The following is a 23,056-nucleotide window of genomic DNA, read 5'->3' as shown; positions in this document are numbered from 1 at the left end:
TGCCTCTTTTCTGCACCTGGCATGGTCCTGTGAGGTTTTCCAGCTATTATGGAGGGAGGTGGTTACCAAGATTGTGAAAGATACAGGCTTGGTTATTGCACTGGGCCCTTGACGTGCATACTTGGGGTTGAAGATCTCATACAAATTAGCACAGCTGGCTCTCGTGTTGGCCAAACGCAGGGGGGCCATATGTTGGATGAGCTCTAGGATCTCTTTGGTTGATTGCTGGACATGCGATCTCCTGAAGTGGAAGAAGAACAACATATGAGATTGGTGCTCACGGATGAGGATGCACCCGCCAATCTGATGGCGTGGAGACAACTGTTGGAGCGATTTACTGATGCCGGGGATTCAGGGTCTGAGACAAGTACAGATACTGAAGACTGATGGATGGGGTTCAGTCGAATTATTATGGCAATCAACTGTGTTTATTTCGAAATTCTGGCATGCCTAGGATGTTTGCGATTTGGTTATATTATGGTATCATCATATGTTGGGACCTAGTATGATGTTTCTCTTGACAGGACAATGTTGACATTAACTTCTGACTGTGTAAATCTCTCTCCTAGGAGGACAGTGTATGGGGGTGGTCTCACATGTTTTGCACTGTACTGTTTTTTTAATTTTATTTGTATGAAATAAAAAGAGTTTATAAAAAAAGCAATGAAAAAGGTGAAGTTAAGGGTATAGATACACTTGAATTATACTATAAATTCAGCTACAGAGATGATGATTCTCCTAAGATCCCATTAGAGTGTCCATGTGGGATTTGAGAGATAGATTCAATTTTCTTGAATCTAACTCTAAACCCACAAGCAAACAAATAAAATTCTGCACTGGTCAAGAGGTAGAAATTCAACTTTTCATTATTTTTGCTGATTACAGTATTAGGATTTAAGCAAATGCGTTATCCCAAATTCAGGGGGTCATTACAACCCTGGCGGTACAAGACCGCCAGGGCTGTAATGACAGAAGCACCGCCAACAGGCCCCGGCAGTAGTAATCTGCCAGGGAAGCGCTGCTAGCAGCGCTGCCCAGGGGATTACGAGTCCCCCTACCGCCAGCCTTTTCCTGGTGGTTTGAACCGCCAGGAAAAGGCTGGCAGTACGGGGAGTCGCGGGGCCCTTGGGGGCCCCTGCACTGCCCATGCCACTGCATAGCAGGCTATGAAAAGCGCGACGAGTGCAACTGCACCGGTCGCACGGCCGCAACACCGCCGGCTCCATTCGGAGCCGGCTCATGTGTTGCGGCCGAGATCCCCGCTGGGCCGGCGGGTGGAAACTAGGATTCCGCCCGCCGGCCCAGTGGGGATCTCCAAATGGCCGCGGCGAGGGTGCAGCTGCATTGGCGGACCAAAGTTACTACCAAAACAAGTTGCTTTCTGTCAATCATATCACTTGGCTATAAATTGTGAACCTAAATTGCTCAAAAACTACTGAACGGGATTTACACCAAAGTACACAAAAAAAAAAAAACACTTTCTGAGTAAAGATCTAGCTTTCTGACAAATTTGGGGTAAAACTGTCAGCCATTTTTTTCCTGAATCTCTGTTCGATTTTCTTATGAAATACTGCATAGGAAAAATGTGTTTTGAGAGCTCCCCTTCTTCTTTGCCCCGCTTGATGGGTCACATCACAATTTTTCAGGAAGGAGCTGAGTTAAATGAGACTTTTATTTAAATGATTCATGAATATATGGCAAATTGCACCCATCTATCTATCTATCCATCCACACAATACGTGGGTTTCTGGAGTACCTGTAAAAATGTCTGTCTCTAATGTCTTTCCAATTGGTGACCCGTGATGCACCTAGACTCTGATTATGAAGAAACATGTTAGAACTCAACTATTATACATTATTAGTGTCGAGTTCTGGCACCACAGAGCCAGCAGCTAAGGTGAAAGGCAGATCAGGTCACGAAGCAGAATTGTAGCAGCTAATTAAAGCAATGAAAACAGAATTTTGCTTTTATTTCTTCTGTTATATTTTTAGCTTACAATGAAAAGCAGACAGAACATGTTTATCGTTTGCACTCACTAGATAGTTGGAGAAAAGCTCAAATCTTTCTCCATTTTTCTATTTTTTTTAAAGCGGACTTTTAATAAACTGTTTTTAGTATCTGTTTTCCACTCGAAAATCAGTCTCTCACTCATACCCATTGTGTTACTTTTGCACCTGAGATATATCCTCCAATACTGTTTTACTGTAGGCGATCAGCAAAGCAAGTTCATTCAGTATGTGTCATTTTTGTTTAAATTACCCTGCATCACGCAAAAATTAAATTCTGAAATGTTACACACTAATATGCACAAAGTATGAACCAATAGATCATGATGTTGGGAGTACATAGCACGTTGTTCACAACATTACGTTTGCTTCACACATCAACTTTGTGAGGCTTTATTGCATTGTACACCTTTCTCAGCAGCCACTTGCAGCCCGAGCAGCCAAGCGGAGCCAGCCAGACATAGCACTTACCTTGCTGCATTGATCAACTGTGTAGTTCCGGGGTCCAAACCCTGAACTGGAATTTCGATTACCATCATGTACTCTTCCAGGAGTTTGTCTTTTATCCTCTCCTCTCCGTCGGTCAGGAAATGGACCTTCAAGTCCTCAAAATGTCCTCTTTCCCTCTGCACTAGTGGGACAGCTCGGATTTCTAAAGAGTGAAGAAGTAAGAGTGTTTTTATTTTCATTTACCTATTAGGATTAATGTTGAACAATAAAAAAAAACGCAAGGACACCCATCCAGTTTATCTGGAAATCTAATGCTAATAGTGGTCAATGCTTGGTTTGACATTTGTTGTGCACATATTTATGAAGTTGGGAGTAGCTTTCTTTCCTTTCCTGCTAATGAGGTATGTATAGAATTAGTTATTGGGTAACCTGCCTGTACAAAAGTAACATTGTGTGCATTAACTACTAAAAGGCCACAGTACTTCCAAATTTGAACTAACTGCAAAGTAGACACCACACCTCATAGAAGCACCAGTGGGAAGTAAGAAAACCTTCAACAGCCTCCCAGTCTTATTGGTCTGAACGTATTTGAACTGGAAGCAATTAAGAAAGTTTTCACCCTCAGGGAACCTTCTATCACTGTATTTTCCTCAACTAAGTAGGATAGTGTGCTGCTTTGAGTGGAGCATCACATCCTTGGTGACATGGAGTCACCTGGTAACCGGAATTTACAATCACTCAGTGAGGAAGAATAGAAGAGAATATGTCACATAAGTAAAATATTTGAAATCATACCTGGACCGCTATCTTTCAGAGTGACTAGTGGTGCAAAATGCTGGTTGTCGTAGCCAAGGACAATGGGATACTTGTAGCATTCTTGAGCTGGCCAGTGAAGCGGGAGGTAAATTCCACCCACGGTGAGTGGTGAGAAATTGGAACCAGATTCCAAGGTTCGCAACATGTGATCTGTGGCAAAATAAAAGGATGTATTGTGGTACTTTAGTATTTATTGTTGGCATCTTTTAAGGATACTTACATGAAATCATGAGCATAAAAGCATGATTAGAAGACCTATATCTTACTGGTGAAACAATTGATCTCAACAAGATACCTTCACCCTGTGAGTGGTCAAATACACAAACTCATTCTCCTCCCCTCTTGTTCAATACAATAGATATTCGGCAAGCACATTTATAAAATAGATAACAGCACAACTGATATGTTCAAAATCACAATTTCTTACAAGGAATCACAATGAGGAATTACAAAATAATCAACTTGTGTCTTGGAACACGAGAAAATGACAAAAGCAAACAAAAACGCACTACCTTACTTGTCAGGTAGCAATAGGCCCTAATCACAGCACATCTTCAACTTTCTGCATGCTAATTTAAAATAAAATAAACGCAACACAATGCCACACCTGACCTTTGTCATATGACCCAGGCTGGTAGATGCGGATGTCAAGCCACACCTTATAATTAGGGGTCATGCTTTATCACTAAGTCACTCCTCAAAAGTATGCTCTGAGCCAACATAAAATATGCCTATATAAAGTCATTGACATCTTGACAGCCCTACCTACCGTCATACATAAATAGTTGATAACTCTGCTTGCTACAGTATGACATCGCCTTCATTTCATCTTGGTACTGTGTGAAATGCATAAACTGGTGGCAGTGCGTGGTTTATATGCTAATCTTATCCTGCTGATGAGCTGCAACACCTACAGCTGGCCAATAATTATAATTGTGCATTATGTCCTGTAAAATGCCCAAATTGCTAATCAATTCATGAAAATTCACCTGCAATAATGAGAATTGGCCTTCGGAGGATGTTGACCATAACAAATATATGTATTTCTTCAAGTGAGTTATACCGCAGCCCATTCCGGCCCACTGACGTCTCCGTGGAGGCCATTTTAACAAGGTGTTCCCATTCTTCCTCCCAGTTCTGATGGTAAAAGGAAAAAGACAGTTAACTGAGAATACATAGCCACAACAAGCTTAAAACCGGTGAGCACATCAGGTGCGCATCAGGAGTACATCAGGTGGTAATGCATTTTGCAGGATTAATAATTTCCCACCTCAAAGGTCATCTTCATTTTTTACTTCACATCCATACCGCACCCGCAACTCTCTCACACAATCCAAGAGGGCTCTAGTTGAAAATTAACCGGAACTTATTTAGCAAAGGCACATGCCAACAACAGCTTTACACATATAACAGGGCTTGTGGAATGTGACCAGGGACTACAACTAAAAAAACCTCACCCCTCTAAACCAAGCTCCTTAACCTTGAAGTTAGACTCTTCCTGGCTGGATGAATGTGAAACAGCAGCATAGCTCGGTAACTTTTTCTCGTACAACAGAGCTTGACCTCCTAACCCATGCAATTATGCTGTGGATTGCTAATTTGCCCATAGTCCTTGCTCTAAAGGCAGACAAATTCACACCACAATTAGCGTTGTGCTTCAGGTGCCCTACTACTACTAAAGTTAGAAGAACGCGGGTGTTGTATAGGTGTTACTGTTGTAGTTCAGCTGTCACAGCATGAGCTCTGCTCGTGCTGTGACGTCTGCTGCATGCTTACATCATTAGGTTCTCTGCAGCAGCACGTTCTGTTTATTTTCAATAGCGTGTGTTGTCTCTGATGAGAATCTCGTGAGTTTCAGTTTGTTTCCTGGTTGTTGAAGCTGATGGCTCGTGTGCAGGCAACATGTTGTATTTTGAATGGCACAACCGGTTTTGAAAATGTAAGTGTGACATCGGTTGGCCAGTTTTCTCCTTGTTACCTGTGCTCATGTCATGCTGGTTGTGAGCTCCTATTTTGAGGCAAATTAAAGAACTTTTTCACAGGAATCCTGCTTGGCCTGCCTCAATTTATTTCTATTTCAAGGCACTTGCAACATTTGGCGACGAGTTTTCTTAATTTTTTCGGTTTGCCTTAAGTTTATTGGAGCTCACAACTGCATCGTTCCTTGTTCTAAGTAATTAATGAACGGAATCGTTCTTTTGAGGACACATCTTGTTTGCTGAGTTGCAGTTGGTTTTGTTCCTGCTGTTGACTTTCAGAACTGCCTGTCGTGTGAAATCCGGGAGTTCTCTGCAACAAACTGAAGTCTGTTTACCTTTCAACCTTTCTTGGATGGTTCCTGGTGTTTCCTACTGGATTGCTCTGTTTGCTGTTTTCTCGTGGCTGTGAAGTGACACCTGAATGTAACATTTTCTTATCAGCCCTTGAACCTTTATGAGTTGTCCATGCAGTGTTAATTCTTTCACTGACAAGCATCCTTGTAGCACAACTCATTTCTGGTCTGTTGGAACTTCTGGAAAGGACTCTTTATTCCAGTGTTAATTACAGCTTCAAGATTCAACACTGTGATGAGCACAGCATCCTGTTGGTAACTGTTTATGTGCTTGCACCACGGTGACAGGCACACCTTTAGCAACTTCAAGTTTTAAAAGACTTCTATATCAGTAGTGTTATATTCAGTGCCATGAAATTTGGTTTGTGTTTAATTTTGACATTTTAGTTTTACAATGTTTGCAATTTAAAATTATCACAGAGTGGCTATTGGTTGGGTCTTAAAGGGAACGAAAAATAGAATTTCTAGCTAGAATGTCGTATGAATCTGCTTCTAACTTGGCTACTATTGCTCCATTCCTACAATGTCCTGGAAAACCTCATGTTAAATGGCCTATTTGGTTACGTTCATTTGAGAACTATCTAGTTGCTGTAGGTGCTGATGGTTTTCCACCTAAGCGTAAAGCTGCCATTTTATTTAGTCACCTGGGGCAAGAAGGCCAACAAGTGTTTGATAATTTACCCAAAGTTATTCCATCTGAAGAAGCGGGTGGTGATTGGAATGAATTTGCAGAAGCTATTGCACGTCTCCAACGTAAATTTTGCGAAGAACCAAGTGTCTTGTTAGAAAGGTTTAATTTAAAAAAAAAAAAACAGGCAGCAGATGAGTCTGTGGAGGATTTTATTTCAGTGTTGAGATCTTTAGCTGTCACATGCAATTTTGGGTCTGCATTAGATACGTATTTGCGTGATCAATTTGTTTACAGTTGCTATTCCAAGAAGATTCAAGAGAGATTATTAAGTTGCAGGGATCCTTCATTAAGTGAGGTGCTGATGTTAGCTAAAAGTATTGAACGCTCTATTGTTTCAACTCAGGTAATAACTCAAGAATATACCAAATCATCTTCAGTGCTGGTAAATTCAGTTAATGAAGGAGAGCATGTGGATTATGTTGGTCTCAAGGGAAGGAATGTTAAGCCTTTTGTTAAAAAAACGAATCAATATTGTTTTAGGTGTGGTTCTAAATCACATTTGAGCAATTTTGCGCAATGTCCTGCTATAGGTAAACGCTGCACTAACTGCAAAAAGGTAGGACATTTTTACAGTGTTTGTAAAAGCAGTAAAAATGTAAAAGTACATAGCATTGAAGTAACAGAAGACGAGGATTTATTGAGTTTATCTAATATGGTACTGAACTTAGATACTGGCACTTGTAAAAGTGAAGTAATCAAAGACCCTGTTTGCCAAGTTCTTTTAGGCAATATGATTTCTATCAATATGACATGTGATTCAGGGGCACCCATCACAATAATTTCAGACACTTTGTTTAACTTTCATTGGAAAGGTAAAGTGATATTAAGTAAACCAGATGTACACCCTAAAGCTTATGGGGATCAAGATATTGATCTGTTGGGATATTTTGAAGAACAAATCACTTGTTTGGGAAACAGTATTTGTACTAAAGTGTATGTGGCTATTAAAGGAAGGAATATTGTAGGTTGGCGGGATTTAGCCAAGTTAGGCCTCATGCTTGTGCCTGGAGCAGATTTGCCTGTGAGGATATGTAACATTCCTGTATCCATGGTCCAAGTTCAGGAGAAAAGTTCAGTAAAAGAGATTTGTGACGCTTACCCTGAGCTCTTTAGTCACTCTATTGGTTGTTTTAAAAATTACACACACACTATTAGGTTAAAAAAGAATGCAATTCCAGTAATTCATAAAGTTCGCCCTGTACCCTTTACCATCAGAGCAGAATTAAAAAAGGTTATTGGACCAAATGGTAAATGAGGGTATCATTAAACAGGCAGAGTCTTCTGAGTGGGTCAGTCCCATTGTGATCGTTCGGAAAAAGGATGGGGACATAAGACTCTGTGCTGACCTTCGCACATTAAATAAAAACATTGTTGTTGAATGTCACCCATTGCCCAAGGTGCAAGACTTGTTAGCTAACATTGGTCATGCACGTTTTTTCTCACTATTAGATCTTAAATCAGCGTATCATCAAATTCCGCTCGATCAGGTGTCACAAAATCTCACCACTTTTATAACACCATTTGGTGCTTTCAAGTTTACAAGGCTACCTTTTGGCCTGGCTTCAGCTGCCAGTGTCTTCCAAAGGTTGATGGACACAGTATTGGAGGGTATAGAAGGAGTTCAAGCTTTTCAAGATGACGTACTCATCTTTGCAGAAAATTTGAATGAGCACAATAGAATTTTAACCAGGGTTTTTGATAAATTTAGGGAATTTGGAGTTACTCTTCGGTCTGATAAATGCAAATTAAATGTGCAAAATTTTGACTATTTGGGTCACATGGTTACCCCAAATGGTATTTCTCCCAAATATTCATTAATTAAAGCTATTCAGGATGCAAAGCCTCCCAGGGATAAGGATACCTTGAGATCTTTCCTGGGCTTAAGTGAGTATTATTCACGCTTTGTGAAGGGATATGCATATATTGTGCAGCCATTAAGGAACTTGTTAAAAAAAGGCGCCAAATATATTTGGTCTGATGAGGTTGAGGAAGCATTTCAGAATGTCAAGAGATTGATAATATCAGCTCCAGCATTATCATCTTTTGTTTCTGGAAAGAAATGTATAATTACTGTGGATGCCAGTCAAGTTGGTCTGGGAGCTGTACTATCGCAACGGATTGAAGGCAAGGAAAACACTATTGCTTTTGCTTCACGTGCACTGAATTTGGCAGAGTCACATTATAGTACAATTGAACGTGAAGCACTAGCATGTTCATGGGCAGTGGAAAGATTTAAAAACTATATCTGGGGCACACAATTTGACATGTTTACGGATCACAAGCCGTTAATTCATCTCTTGAATGGAAATGGAACGGGGAAAGCGTCGTCACGTTTAGTGAGATTGATTTCAAGGTTGCATGAATTTGATTTTGTTTTGAAATATATCCCTGGAGGTAAGAACGTTAGAGCAGATTGTTTGTCAAGGTTACCAGTTTCGGATGAAATTGTACTAAATTCGGAAGAAGAATGCGTGGTGGCATCTATAGAGGACATTTTACATAATACTGGGTCACTTTCGCATGAAAAATGGATAGAGGCTTCTAACAATGATCCTATTTTTTCTAAGGTCACAACTTATATGAAGGACGGATGGCCTCGTGAGAGAAATGTGGAGATGTCATTACGTCCCTATATTCAAGTGTCTGAAGAACTATCATTGGTGTCTGGTGTATTAATGCGTGCTGACTTGTGTGTCCATCCAAGTTCTTTAAGGGAACTACTAATTGAAGAAGCACATAAAGGGCATTTGGGCATAAGTAGCACCTGTAAAGCTCTCAAACAATTTTATTGGTGGCCAGCAATGGAATCCCAAGTGGCCACTTATATTGGTGCCTGTGCTACTTGTCTGGTCTCAGATAAACATTGGAAGTTGCAGGAGACACCTCTACACAACACTCCTTATCCTGATATGGCATGGGAAAAAGTGGCAATAGACATTGCAGGCCCTTTTGAGTTGCTTCCATCTAGTCAAAGGTATATGATGGTTTTAATTGATTATTTTTCTAAATGGGTGTATATTGATTTTGCTACAAATCCAAATACGGACACTGTAATCACATTTTTGCAGAAGATATTCAATATTGAAGGTGCACCAAATGAAATAGTAACAGATAATGGTACACATTTCACTTCACACAAAATGTTTGAGTTTTTATCTCAGCATCACATGAAGCATAATAAAGTGGCTCTTTATTCCCCTTCATCAAACGGTTTAGTGGAGCGTATGAACAAATTCTTAAAGGAAGGTGTTCAAACCGCTTTAGCGATGGGTCAGGATGTTAAAATGTTTTTAAAAGAGAAAATTTGGTCATATTTAACCACTCCTCACAGTACTACTGGCGTTTGTCCTTTTGTGTTATTACGCAAAAGGTTGCCCAGATTTAATATGTTACCTGATTGGATTAGAAATTTGAACAAAGACAAATTTGAGGATTTATCTAAAGTGGAAAGTTCAGTGATTAAAAAACAAAATCGAACAAAAGAACTGTTTGACAAGAAATTTAGAGTTAAATTAGTGGATGTTCAGGTTGGAGATTGGGTTTTAGTGAGAGTACCGTCTAGGGTTAAAAAGGGAAGTTCTAAATTTTCCTTACCTGCCCAGGTTGAGAAAATTTCTAAAGGTTCTGTGTTTTTGTGGAACAAAGGTTGGTGGAGCAAGAGAGACATTGTTAAAATTTCTAAAGAGCAAGCAAAGAAAATATTGTTCGTCAGATCAAGAACAACAAATCAAGAATATAATTTTGTGGCTGATCAACAACTTATGAATTTCTCTCAAGTTGATTTGAGTAGGCCAACCTTGGAAACACAATTGACGGAAGGTTCAGAAGTTTTGGGTCCGTGTGATGAGGAGAGTGCCTCTTCTAGGCAATCATTACATCAACCTTCTTCAACAGTGAAAAGTAGAAATTCTCGCAATGCGTCTATGCCTGTCAAATTTCAGGACTATTATGTCTCTTAGCTTTAATGCTTTAAGTTATAAGTTCTGCACTGGCTTCTTAGTAATTGGGTAAATGTAATGACAATATGTATATATGTTTATATTTATGTAGTCATTGATTTATTTTATTTTAATATTTTTTCTTTTGTATTAAAAGGGGGGGGGGTGTTGTATAGGTGTTACTGTTGTTGTAGTTCAGCTGTCACAGCATGAGCTCTGCTCGTGCTGTGACGTCTGCTGCATGCTTACATCATTAGGTTCTCTGCAGCAGCACGTTCTGTTTATTTTCAATAGCGTGTGTTGTCTCTGATGAGAATCTCGTGAGTTTCAGTTTGTTTCCTGGTTGTTGAAGCTGATGGCTCGTGTGCAGGCAACATGTTGTATTTTGAATGGCACAACCGGTTTTGAAAATGTAAGTGTGACATCGGTTGGCCAGTTTTCTCCTTGTTACCTGTGCTCATGTCATGCTGGTTGTGAGCTCCTATTTTGAGGCAAATTAAAGAACTTTTTCACAGGAATCCTGCTTGGCCTGCCTCAATTTATTTCTATTTCAAGGCACTTGCAACAGCGGGGCCTACAATTTACGGTGCTAAAAGCGACTTTATATGTAGAAAACCCAAATGGTAACCTTCTGCAGATTATCTCAGTTTTTGGGCCGCCTAAATAAAAGCAGACAGGAGGTTTTGTACACATCTGGCGAAAAGGTTTAAACACAATGACTAATGCTTGATCTGCATATTCCTTACAACTGCCAAGAGTATCTTTGGTCAGACCGTGAGTCACAGTTGAATAGCTTTGCTTCGGTCTAGACAAAGTGCTCAGAGCAAATGATGTGTATCTGCAAATTTACCTTAAAACAAACTTAGAAAATATTGCTGAAAACGGCGGGATACAGGGCAATATTGAGAATTAGGCATGGACTTTAATTCATGACGAAATAAGAAATGTGAAATTGTAGAAGCTGGTCTTCACCTTGGTAAGGGCCACCAACCTACTTTTCAAGAGTGTGGGCACGCAGCAAAGGGACCAGTCAGATAATATGAATAAACTTACCCTAGTGTCAAAACACAGTCCTGTTTCCACAAATTCAATGGACTTTAGAGACTCTCTCTGCCACCGGAGTTTAAAGTTCCGTGCATCAGTTTCCTTCAGTGCGCTGTGAAGCGTCTTTCTTAGAACGAGGTCAACATCTTGAATTCCCCACATGTACTGAGACACAGCATGCATCAGACAATTACCATCTCCTGCAAGAGTAAAGACATCCAGTTTATTTTCTACTAATACCAAGAATTCCATAAAATAACTACACATGGCATGCCTAACCACCGTCCTTTTTTAAAGTCCCACCAAGAGCAAATTTGGCCTCCATAACAAGTTCATCAGATTTTGGTGCGGAAGTACTGGTGGGTCTTAATTCCAACACCAAAATCCACAAATCACAAGTCGCCCCTCCCCCCCCGAACCCCCCAAAAAAGGAGTAACAACTGCATGGGCCCAGATATATCAGGTTCTTCACCATGCGTTTTGCCTTTATTACAGGAAGAGTACTGCTGACCTTTCTCAACTGCTCAGAGGAGTTGGAAAGTGTCAGCAGGAGGGTTGATGGGGATCCATGGTGTCCAGTTGTCACAAAGGGATTGTGCCTAACTGGGTGGAGCATTGTCTTCTCTCTATGTACTGATGAAAGGTTTGGATGCCAAACGAACAGTGCTGCCCACAGACTCTGCCCATGCAGCATCAAAGGGAGTTCCGGTTTCCCCAAGCCCATAATTATTGAGTCCTGAGTTTACAAGCCTGATAATTCCAGGCCTGGAGACACTCAGAACTGCGGGTAGGAGAATTTCACCTCTTGTATTCATCCTGGGTGAAACTCCACCACTTGTAATGATGGGCTCAGTCTTCTACTTAAGGCACAATGAGATTAAAAATGAACACTGAAAATTTTGCAGTGAAGGCATTGTGTGGGGATGGTAGCAGGATATCGTCCAATCTATATTTTGCTGCCTTCCTCCTATGCCAATGTGCCATATTTTGATACTTTTAGGAACCAACTGGGGACCTGTTGTTGGAGACACAATAGGCAGCTGCCAGGAATTGCCTTGTCCCAGCACTGCTGTTGTGCCAAAAATGAAGCATGCTGTATTGTGGCTCCACTGTCAGCGTTCAATCTCCCTTAATAAGTGTGGGTTGATTTGAACATTTGTATGAAGATCAGTAGATAGACCAGTTGCTTAAGTGAGGAGGAATCACTTTGCCTGCTGAGATCCCCATCCGCCTGACCGGGTAAAAACCACAATACAGAAAAGAGGTGTTTTAAGTAACTGCAATACAACTTGTGAAAAACTATAACAAGTTCTTATTAAAGCCTTATGAAACCCTTGTTGCTGACTCCACAACTATCCAAGTTCCAAACAGTTCCATCTCCCGCCACAATAAACAGGTCATGCCACTAAGACTTTTTGTTTACCCAATTGTCCCTTTCCAAACATACAACAAAAATAAGGCAACTAGAAAACAGAATTGCATGCTACCATGCACAGGAAATAGGCTGAACTATAGACGGATTAAAACATGTGGTAGACAAAGAACAGCGAGCAGGACAACCACAAACATATCGAACGAATTAATGAAGTACTTACAGTTTATAAAGCGCAACTGTAACATGAAAGGTATCCTGGCTCTAGGTATCGACGGTCAGCCAATCCAAACCTCATAACACTCTATTTCTAGCCACAAGGTATTGCACATCACACCAGAATAATTTAATGTCCTAAATATTCAAAGCTATTTTGGTACCCCATAAAAGTAAAACTTTACCGTGAAAACTAACTAGAGCATGCTCATAAGATAACAAAATCACTAATAAGCTCGTTTTTGGATAGAATCAAAAGGAATTTCACGTTTTAAGGTACAATTTTAGATTTTTTTAAAAGAATAAATGAGCACTCAAAAATTATCAAGAAGGCAGGGGAATAGGATTCAGGTATGAGATGGTAATCTATAACTAAGCTATGCAATGGTCAATAACTGAGCCACTTTTACTAGAATACTGCAGTAACCCCAGGTGTAAAACACCTCAAGGAAAACTAGGTTCCTGCTTGTTAATGATGGGACATGATGTTTCAAATGGTGTTATGTCCATATTTTCTGTGATTTGCATGATCATATATCACTGCCTCGAAATGTCTCTGCTGTACTATTGATGTCCTCATGTTCCAGTATCTGCTAAAAGCTCAACTTGTCCAATACACACACAATAAAAAACAATAGGAATCATGGTGCTGTAAGTAAAGAGGTTTACCATGTGTATCACTGTCCAGACAAGCTATTCACCATTACAGGAATAGAAGTTTGGGGAGACTCGGGCTTTCCAGGTCTCTACCTGGGCTAGTCAGATGTGGAGGTGCTTTCCACGGTGCTACGAGTGTCATTGGTACTGTTTTCCCATGGGGTGGAACATAACTAAAGGTTTTTGAGGGGGAGATAGCCTCTTTGACCATTGCCTAATCCAACCCAGCAGAAGGGGTTGGTTCCATTGCTGTAATTGAAGTGAGTGGTAGACCAGAGAAATTTAATTTGGTTGGTAGAGTTTTTTGCACTTGTAGCTATATTGCCAATACTATGGCAACAGCAATTAAAGTAGTTCAGGCCCTTAAGGTGCTGAAAGAAGAAAGAAGGGAGGATTTGCTGCAGGAAGGGGTTCTTGATCAAGTATGGGTAGGTTGAAAACGTCCTAACAGGGAGTCTGCGTAGGGTGTGGAAGCAGCAATATTGGCATGTACTTTGCTGTAAAATCAAAGAAGTTTAGGCAAAAGTGTGCATCAAGGAGGCAGTTGCGTTCCTTACCATCACAGGAGCATGTCAAGGAGGATTTGCCTTTGCCCGTCTTGCAGCCGGCTCTCCAGAGCTGGTCAGCAGTAATGCGAGGGGGGGCCCCATCTGGCACATCAGCCCGCACTTTGATGCAGGAGCGTGTCAGGGGGCGAGTGAAAAGTGTTCCCAGCAAAAGTGCGGTGACGCAGAGACACTGCCAAAAGGTTTCTGCTACTTACATGCTTGTGCCTGCTCTCTGTGCACGAAAGATCTAGGTCGGAGATGGCCTCAATTTGGAGGTTGATATGTCTGCAGCGTATTGGGTTCTGCTAGACACTTTTGAGGAAAGGTCATGTGATGCGCTTTTCAAGATGGCAGCGCCCACGGTAATTCCAGATTCAATCTAGTAAACAATTTGGATGAGGAAGGTGTTCGAGAAGAGAGGCAAAAAATAATACAGGGAGTGTTTGTAGGCCCAGTACCAACATTTATGGTCAAGGGATGGAATAACTCAGCACAGCAAATTATTCCCAGCTGGGTCAGCCCAATGCTAAACAAAGAGCAGAGGTGGGTAGTAGACAATGGTTCACTGCACGAAGAGGATCAACAGTTAAGTGCAAGGGGGACAGGGCTTAATTTGGAGGGGAACATCCTTTTTTACGACTTTTTTTTTCCGAAAGTCGTGGTTAACGAAAGCGTCACAACGCTTTTTTTAACCACGACTCCAGTTTTTGTGCCTTAACTACGTATGTTCTGGACAACGAACATGCGTGGTTAAGGTACAAAGAAGTGAGTTGGCGAAGGTAAGTGGTGGGTTTAGGTTTTGGGGAGTGGGTGGGGGTTTTTAGGTTTTGGGGTGGGGTTGGGGGGGTGGGGTGTTTTGGTGAGTGGGTGGGGAGTCAGGGGGTTTTAGGTTTTAGGGTGGGGTTGGGGGGTGGGGCGTTTTTGGTTTTGGGGAGTGGGTGGGGGTCAGGGGGTTTTAGGTTTTGGGGTGGGGTTGGGGGTGGGGCGTTTTTGGTTTTGGGGAGTGGGTGGGGGGTCAGAGGGTTTTAGGTTTTGGGGTGGGGTTGGGGGGGGTGGGGTGAGGGATGTAGGGTGAATGGTGCCTATTGCTAATGATTTTATCAGGAATGCCTTTACAACGAAATATCGTTGTTAAGGCATTTGTGGTAAAATCATTAGTAGTAGCAACGAGGTCGGTGTTCCGACCTCGTTGTTAAGGCAGTAGTTGTGTTTGAAGTCGTTGTTTAGTCGTACAGTCTAATTTGGATAGTATCTCAGGCATTTTGGAACCGGACTATAAATATGTGACTTACATGGTGAGTGGTGTCAGTCTGTGCAAGGATGAGTTTAGTGGTTTATTATCATAGCCGAGGCGGTTGTTGGTATGCCTGGATGTGACACCTCCTCTGGACCAGGCAGATTAGAGGAGAAGTGCCAGTGGGGATTGAAGCACCATCTGGACGCCAAGCCGAAGTGAGAGCAAGTTCAGGAGCAACTTGCTTGACATCGGGGGACCTTGTCAAAGCTGCAGTGGGACCAGATGGTTATATGCAGGACGGAGAGCAGCTGAGCACAAGCTGGGACGCTGAAGACATGGTGGGCATTCAGGGTTTGGAGGATGAAGTATTGGCTACTGGTGAGGAAGGTGTTTCGGATTGGTGGACGAAGAGGATAACGCTCCAATGGTAAAGCCTAAGGTATCTGGAGCTGGGGGGTGTCTGCTAATGTCAGTAGGAATATTGGTGTTTTTCAGAAGGCAGTATCGAAGATAGTCCAGTGCGACCCGGGTGGAGAGAAGACAGACAGGAGGCTCCAAATTCAGCATCCTCGGTTCCTAGAGGTAAGGGAGATTTGTTTGAGGAATGTCCAAGGTGGAAGACAAGCTGAAGGTGGTTCGGGTGGTCCTTGTTGCAGTGGGAAACAGTCCCATAAATAAATCATCATTGCGGTATGGGTGCTTCTGACTGTAAGGATATGGCTAGTCAAATAAATGTGGAGGAACATAAGGCGGACAAACCAGATACTTCGAAAGATGACAGTAAAACAGGCTGTGAATGGGATGGTAAACAAATGGGGGGAGTAAGAGCCTATTTCATTAGTAGACAAGACAGGTAAGAGTGAGGGTGACGTTACGGGGGTGTTGTAAAAAAAATAAGAAGTTACCTTACATGGGGGTGTCAACGTCATTGGAGGCGCATGTCACCCAATAGATGAAAGACAAGATCTGTAAAGGAGAATTTGTTGACATTTTTTAATTATAGCACAGGGAGGTACAGGGAAATGAGTGTTTGAAGAAGGAGGAGTGAAAGCTTGCGCGTATGCCGAAGGTGCCCACTACTATAGAGAACTGGACTTCTGCCTTACTCATCTTAGCGTGTATTGTGAATGCCATTCGGAGAGGTGTGTTGCTCTTTTTAAGTATATGGACGTGATGCCCAATTTGAGGTGGGGAGTTTCGATATAGGGTAATTTCCACAGAATGGTTCCTGCTGGTCCTTCAATACAGGGGGATGTGCATGACTGCAATGTAAATCTAGGCACAATTGCTGCAACCGCTGATGAAAACATCCCTTGGTCTATTGTTTTGATGAGGTTCAGTGGGGATGGCAAGGCAATGCGGGTGGTGGGGGGGGGAGTTAGCGGGGAAGAGCTCAGATGCAACAGGTGGCGGGCAAAAGGCCCTATTCCTAATAAGTTTCAGATTTTGAGTTATTGGCTGCATTTCTATCCAAAGAGGGAAAAAGTAAAATGTTTATACTGGGGTTTTTGGAAGTTTTTTTTAGTGTTACCAAGGGTCCAGAGTTTAGAGATGGGCAAAAAATGTAAGGTCTGCACTGGAGAAACCAGAGGTTGCAACAGCCAAGCTGAATACAGAACTTGCTCAAGGGAGGATTGTTACACCATTTATTTATTGGCCTCATTTGACTATTTCCCTGTTGGGTGTGGTCCCCAAAAAGCAGGAGGAATAGTTTAGGCTAATTCATCATTTGTCTTGGCCCCTGGGAGAATCAGTATATGATTTTATAGCACAGGAGGATTCCATGGTACATTATGCTTCTGTGGATGAAGCCACTGCATTGGTTAAGCGCTGCGGAGAGGGAGTGGACATGGCAAAATCTGGTATTCAATCTGCCTTTAAGCTTTTGCCAGTGCATCCAGATGATTCTTTACTATTGGGGCTACAGTTTGATGGTTCTATTTTTATTTATAGGATGTTGCCGATGGATTGCTCAGTGTTATGTTGTTTGATTGAGACCTTTAGCTCTTTTTTACAATGGTTTTCCCAATGTTGGAGAGGGGTGCACCACATCACACACTATTTTGATTTTCTTTTGTGGGAGAAGGGGGTTCAGGTGAGCATCAGAGAGCTTTACAGACTTAAGGCATCCATGGCAGAGTTGGGTGTTCCTTTGGCTCCGGAAAAGATAGAAGGTCCTACCACATCAATAACATTTTTGGGAATTGAGTTCGATTTTCAGAGAATCGAGGTGCTTTACCTGTGGATAAAGTTAACAAGTTAAACTCTGTGTTGGAAGAAGCAGTATCTAAGACCAAACTGGAGTTGAGACGGGTTCAGTGCCTTTTGGGTCACATGATTTTTGCTGGTTGTGTTGTAAGAGTTGGTCGGGCCTTTTGCAGGTGACTTGGTTTCTCTGTGAAGGGTGCTTTCTGCCAGATCACCGGATAAGAGTACGTGCCAGCATTCGGGGCACCTCAGAATGTGAATTTTATTTCTTAAGGATTTTAATTGTGTGACTATGTGGAGAGAGGAAGAAGACTGGTTGGGGCAAATGCAAGTTTTTTCAGACGCCTCGGGAGCACATGGTTTTGGTCATTATTGGGGTGGACACTGGACAGCAGAAGATTGGCAGATGGCATGGAAGACATCCAGACAGTGGTGGCTTTTGTGCTAATGGGTGAGAAGCTCACTGGTGGTTTTCAATATCGACAAACAAACTGTTGTGAATTTAGTAAATTCTCAGAAAGCACGCAGTGAGAAAGTTTTAAAATTGCTAAAGATTTTTCTCTTGGGTTGTTTGAAGTTCGGTATATTGTTCAGGGCTCGTTACGTTCCTGGTGTCAACAATGTTATTGCTGATGCACTCTCTCATTCACACTGACAGAGATTCTGTGGGCTTGCACCAGGAGCAGATGCCACAGGAACTGTGGGAACTGGGAGACTGAGAACTTTGCGCTTGATTCAGCAACCCATAACAGTGTCTACCTGTCGGAGTTATGCTCAGGCATGGTCTGAATTCATTCAGTCTGGTGCTTCTAAGAGGGTAGATTTTTTTGGCTTTATTGTCCAGACGGAAGGATGTGGTACGTTTCATAATGACACAGATCAATGCAGGACTTTCAGCAGTGACTATAATGGATAAGATGTCAGGTATCTTTTTTATCGATAAGTATTTCTAGGGATACGATCCAATGGAGGGTGAAGACTGCAGGAGAATTGTGGCTGGCTGAGCTAGGGAGAGAAAGACAAGAGGGGACAGGAGGCAGCCAATTTCTGGTAAGTTATTGCGGGATATTCTGTTTGTGTTGCAAGATATTTCTTTTGCTCCATGGGAGATTGCGCTGTTTTCTATTTGCATGCCTATGCTATTTCACAGTGCTTTCCGCACATCGGAATTGTTGGGTATGAGGGTAAGGGAAGTTTACTTTTTCCTAATGTCATGGTGGTTGAGGACGGGATCCGAATATGGTTGGTCACATGCAAGACAGATCAATTGGGTACGGGAGTTGAAGTCCTAATGCAGCCAGTGTCTCCTCTAACATGTCCAGTGTTTTGCTGGTTTTCTTTTGCCCCATTTTTGCCTGCTGATACAAATTATGTTTTTGTGCATGAAGATGAGTCCCACTTGCATTATTTTCAGGTATTACCTGATCTGAGGAGAGCACTTGGAAAGTTGGGTATTTCACCCAGATACTATGGAACACATTTGTTTTGTATTGGAGAAACAACTGATGCCAGGAGATATTCTGAAGATGGTATCATGCACATGGGGTGTTGGAGGTTGCAATGTTTTAAATGTTATATTCGAACAAATCTGCTCAACGTCTGAACCAATTGACAGCGATATTTAATTTTGTTGCCTTTGCTTGGGTTCATTTTTTTTTCAGGTTGTGTGGCTGGTCACGATAGCGCACTTTCCACATTCTGGATAGTTGGACATTCCTTCATTCGCTGGGCAGCAAAACATGCTGAATCAAGACATTTTGGTTGTCAACCAGGTTTGGATGCAGCTCGGGTGTTCGTCTGGTGGGGAGGAAAAACTGGCATGCGATGGGGCAAATTGTTGGCTGTTCTTTCTAGGAGATTGGCTACTGACTTTTGTCCAGATTTGTTAGTGGCCCATCTGGGTGAGAATGATTTGGTGTCCTTATCAGGTATCGGTTTGTTTAAGGTAATGAAGGTTGATTTGTTAAGGATTAGAGAGAGATGGGCCAGTACACATATTTTGTGGACTGAACTAGTTCCTAGGCGGTATTGGCGGGGTGAGGAATCTTAGAGCAATTGAAAACCAAAGGAAGAAGGTCAACAGGGAGATGAGAGGATTCTGTAGAGAACAGGATATTTCTGTTTTAGCTCACACAGAGATTGTTCAAGATGATATTTCCTTTTTCAGACAGGACAGGGTTCATGTGTCACTTTTAGGTAACAAGTTTTATTTTTTAAAGTAAGGTTGAAGATTGCAGACATTTTGGGTGAAAGGCACTGGGGCTTAAGGATGGTTTGGAAGGAATACTGACTTCTGGGTGAGGCAGGAAAACACCCCTGGGTTTTCCTGGTTGGCAGGTTAAAATCCATTTCTTAGATTGGAGGGGGTTACGAAAGCTGACCAATGAGAGGTCAGAAATATTGAGCAAGGATCAAAGGGAGGGAGGGACAATGGTAACAACGTAAGGTGCAGACCAGGGCAGAGGAGTACTGCATTCTGGATACAAGGTTAGGATGGGAGGAGTCATCTCTGTGAGGGGTTGGGTGCTTAGGTGGTTTGTAATGTATTCGTGAGGATGGCTTAGTTTTGTAAGGCTTCTTGCCAAGGTTGTAATGTTATTCACCGGACCTGTTCTAGTAAAGTGGCCTTTTACCCCTTACACGGCTTGAGGTTGGTGGTTTTGCGCCGTCTCCCCGAAAGCTGGGCTGTCTGGGCAGTTTGGAGATGACAAACGGAGCAACAGTTGGTCTGCCAATAAACACAATTGGGCCCAATTCACCGAAACATGCGGAAATCTGTAAATCGGAGACCTCCGTATATGTTTCATGTGTATTTGTGTTTTTTTTTTAGTGTATCACAAAATGCAACAGGAGTGTGCATGAAGCCTACACAAATCGTAGTTTTCCCAGAATCATTGGGTTGTACACATGGCTGCACAAAATGCAAAAGATCAGTTTTTCTTTTAATTTAATTTTCTAACCTTCAGTAAAATATGGATGTGCTCTCCTTCATCTCCCAAAGGCGAGTCACTTACTCAGGGTTTTTATAGGATTACACTGTATGCGGCTTCGGGGTGGGAAGCATCCTGCAGACAGTTGATATTAAAAAAAGTGCGAGTTTGTGGGTCTGAGTCACGTATTGCATGGCCTCTCACCTGAAACATTTACTGCCCCATCTCTGTCCCTACAATTACTACCCAAAATATTCAATCACAAACATAGGGATCAGGAAATTTCCAGCCACTTTGCGTGTATGCATTTAAATCGATTTACGAGCACGGGATACTTTGTCATTTCGACTCTCACTGAATATGTAGATTCTTCCTTTTGGCAGACATATAGGCTCTTTGGCAAAAGCCGACAATGGGAGTGTGTGTATGTGATTACATTACTAAAGAACGTCAGAGCACTGTAAAATTCCCAGGTTTCCGCTGGGAGAGTCACAGAGAAATGTCCCAATTTACACAAGATACTGCACTGAGTCACAGCCAAGGCACAATGGGAGAATTCCCGGGCCTGGGGCTGTGTGAGTGACTTTGGCTCAATTAACGACCGCAGGATAGAGTTTCGCTTATCCAGACTGTTTTGCAAGTGGGTGCAGGGCGAGGCTGTTTTTTTTTGTCTTAAGTAGTCCCCTGAAAAGGTCACGAAGGCGAGTTACAGTTGAAAAGAATGAAGGCACACATGTTTATCCTGCTTTACTTTTCTTAAAACAGCTGGTCCTGAAACAAGGTGACTGACCTATGCGGAACAGAAAGTACTTGAGCTCAGTCACGTTGTAAACATTTTTGCAGCTCAATCTGTAGAGTCGTTTTTTACAAGACACTTTATAAGTGTGGTTCTGTATGTAGGTGGATTTATACAGTGGAATCCTGCAGAAAAACAAGCAATGTTCCAGATTATCCCAAGGAGGAGAACCACTACACCTAAGTTAAATTCAAGACATATAAATAAACAGGACACTGTGTTCCAGTCTTGGACCATGGATCTTCACATTACCTTACCATAAGAAATCCATAGAAGGCACTGCTTTGTCAGTACAAGCCACCAAGCTTTGAAATTCACTAACAGACAATATTTGAAGTGTCCAGGAGCACTTTTATTTCAGAAGAAAAGTGAAAACCTGGCTCTTTCTAAGATAACTACACCATTCCACGACATTGAGGTAGACTCCACAACAATTGTTGCTACAGTGCATAGGCATACAACTGCCTAACCAGCAAACTCTCCTAATGTTGACAAACAATTTAAAAACTATGTCCATGTTGGTTATGAAAGGCTGGTCTATGTCTACTATTGGTTTTCTATAGTAATGTAAGTTCACCCAGAGCCCTCCTGCCTCCCTATTTCATCAGGCAAGAAATAACTGAAGATATCTGCTACATAATACTGGCCACTGAAGGACTTTAATTTAGTCCATCACTACATGTCCCAACTAGCTATATACTATGACCACTTCTTAACATATAACAATGACAGTCATATAAGGGATGATTGTAATAAAGACCATTTCAGCAGATCTCCTAGCCACCTCTCCCTCCAACCCATGCCTGCTCAGGACCATTGAAATAAAGAGAAACAAAACGGAATAGCCTTGTGCAATAACCAACTTATTGGACTGCGATCCTAAGAAATGCCGTAAAGGATAATGCAGAGCTGATCAAAGCTGCCAGCTAACAAAAACTCAAAAGTGTTCATTTATCAATCTCTCGCAATATTTCACTTATTACACTGCTAAGTGCTGCGTCCCATATCAAGATATACGCACCTCTGTAGTCATTACAAGGCATGGAACACTTCCTACGTAGCACCAAATTAAAGACAACACCCTTCCAATCACACACCCTGAACAGTGTACCATTCTACCCACGCAGGCAATCAATTTAGCACCCCACGAAGGGGTAGTAAACGCTATATAAATGTTACACTACAATACACTACTAGCTACAAATGATGGGCAAGGTCCTAGCTACAAAACAACACAGACAATCTATCTTTGAGACAGAGAGATAGAGTGAGAGAAAGGTGTAGGCGGGTGTGTGTGTGAATGTGTGTGCGCATGTGTGCCTGCATTCATTTGTGTGTGTGTGTCTCCTTCTGTCTCTTTTTTGGATTGCTTATAACTTAGACCCAGTTTCAGGAATCTGCACAAAATGTTCCCCCAAAAATAAGTACCACCTGATCCCTTTAATGGGCAATTTGTAATGTTTTTAACAAACGTTCATCAGTATGTGAAAGGTAGAATATGTAATGTCCCTTGACTGAAACAAATGGATTCAATACATATATGCGTCTACATAAATCCAAAAAAACAAATAAATAGCTAGAATCACTTTTTCTTACATACCAACAAATAAAATACTCACTTCACATAAACAAAAAAAAAAATCAGCTCGACTTGCACTTCTTGGAACTGCAGGCAACTATTGCCTTATTATTTGAAACTGGGGAAATGTGACCCAACGCATCCTGCAAAAAAGTTCCCCGCTGTAAAATCTAGAGTATAGATAAGAGAGCACACTGTACTTTCAGTTACTTATTGACAATCAGTAGGGCAAACG

The 23,056-nt window shown here is 41.9% G+C and overlaps 1 protein-coding gene across 2 annotated transcripts in view; it reads right to left on the bottom strand.

Moving 5' to 3' along the window:
• The window catches only part of TNFAIP3 (TNF alpha induced protein 3), a 69,144-nt gene that overhangs the window by 28,732 nt on the left and 17,356 nt on the right, over positions 1–23,056 (bottom strand). For both annotated transcript variants that reach the window (XM_069234281.1, XM_069234282.1), the window contains exons 3-6: positions 11,288–11,478; positions 4,263–4,410; positions 3,253–3,423; positions 2,479–2,659 (exon numbers count right to left, since the gene is read on the bottom strand). In XM_069234281.1, coding sequence (XP_069090382.1) covers positions 2,479–2,659; positions 3,253–3,423; positions 4,263–4,410; positions 11,288–11,478 — 691 coding nt within the window. The remainder of the gene's footprint in view (positions 1–2,478; positions 2,660–3,252; positions 3,424–4,262; positions 4,411–11,287; positions 11,479–23,056) is intronic.

The sequence above is a fragment of the Pleurodeles waltl genome, chromosome 5 (assembly GCF_031143425.1).
Source record: "Pleurodeles waltl isolate 20211129_DDA chromosome 5, aPleWal1.hap1.20221129, whole genome shotgun sequence".
In the NCBI taxonomy this organism is placed as follows: domain Eukaryota; kingdom Metazoa; phylum Chordata; class Amphibia; order Caudata; family Salamandridae; genus Pleurodeles; species Pleurodeles waltl.
Note: the sequence above shows the minus strand (reverse complement) of the source record. Positions and strands in the feature narration are given on the sequence as shown.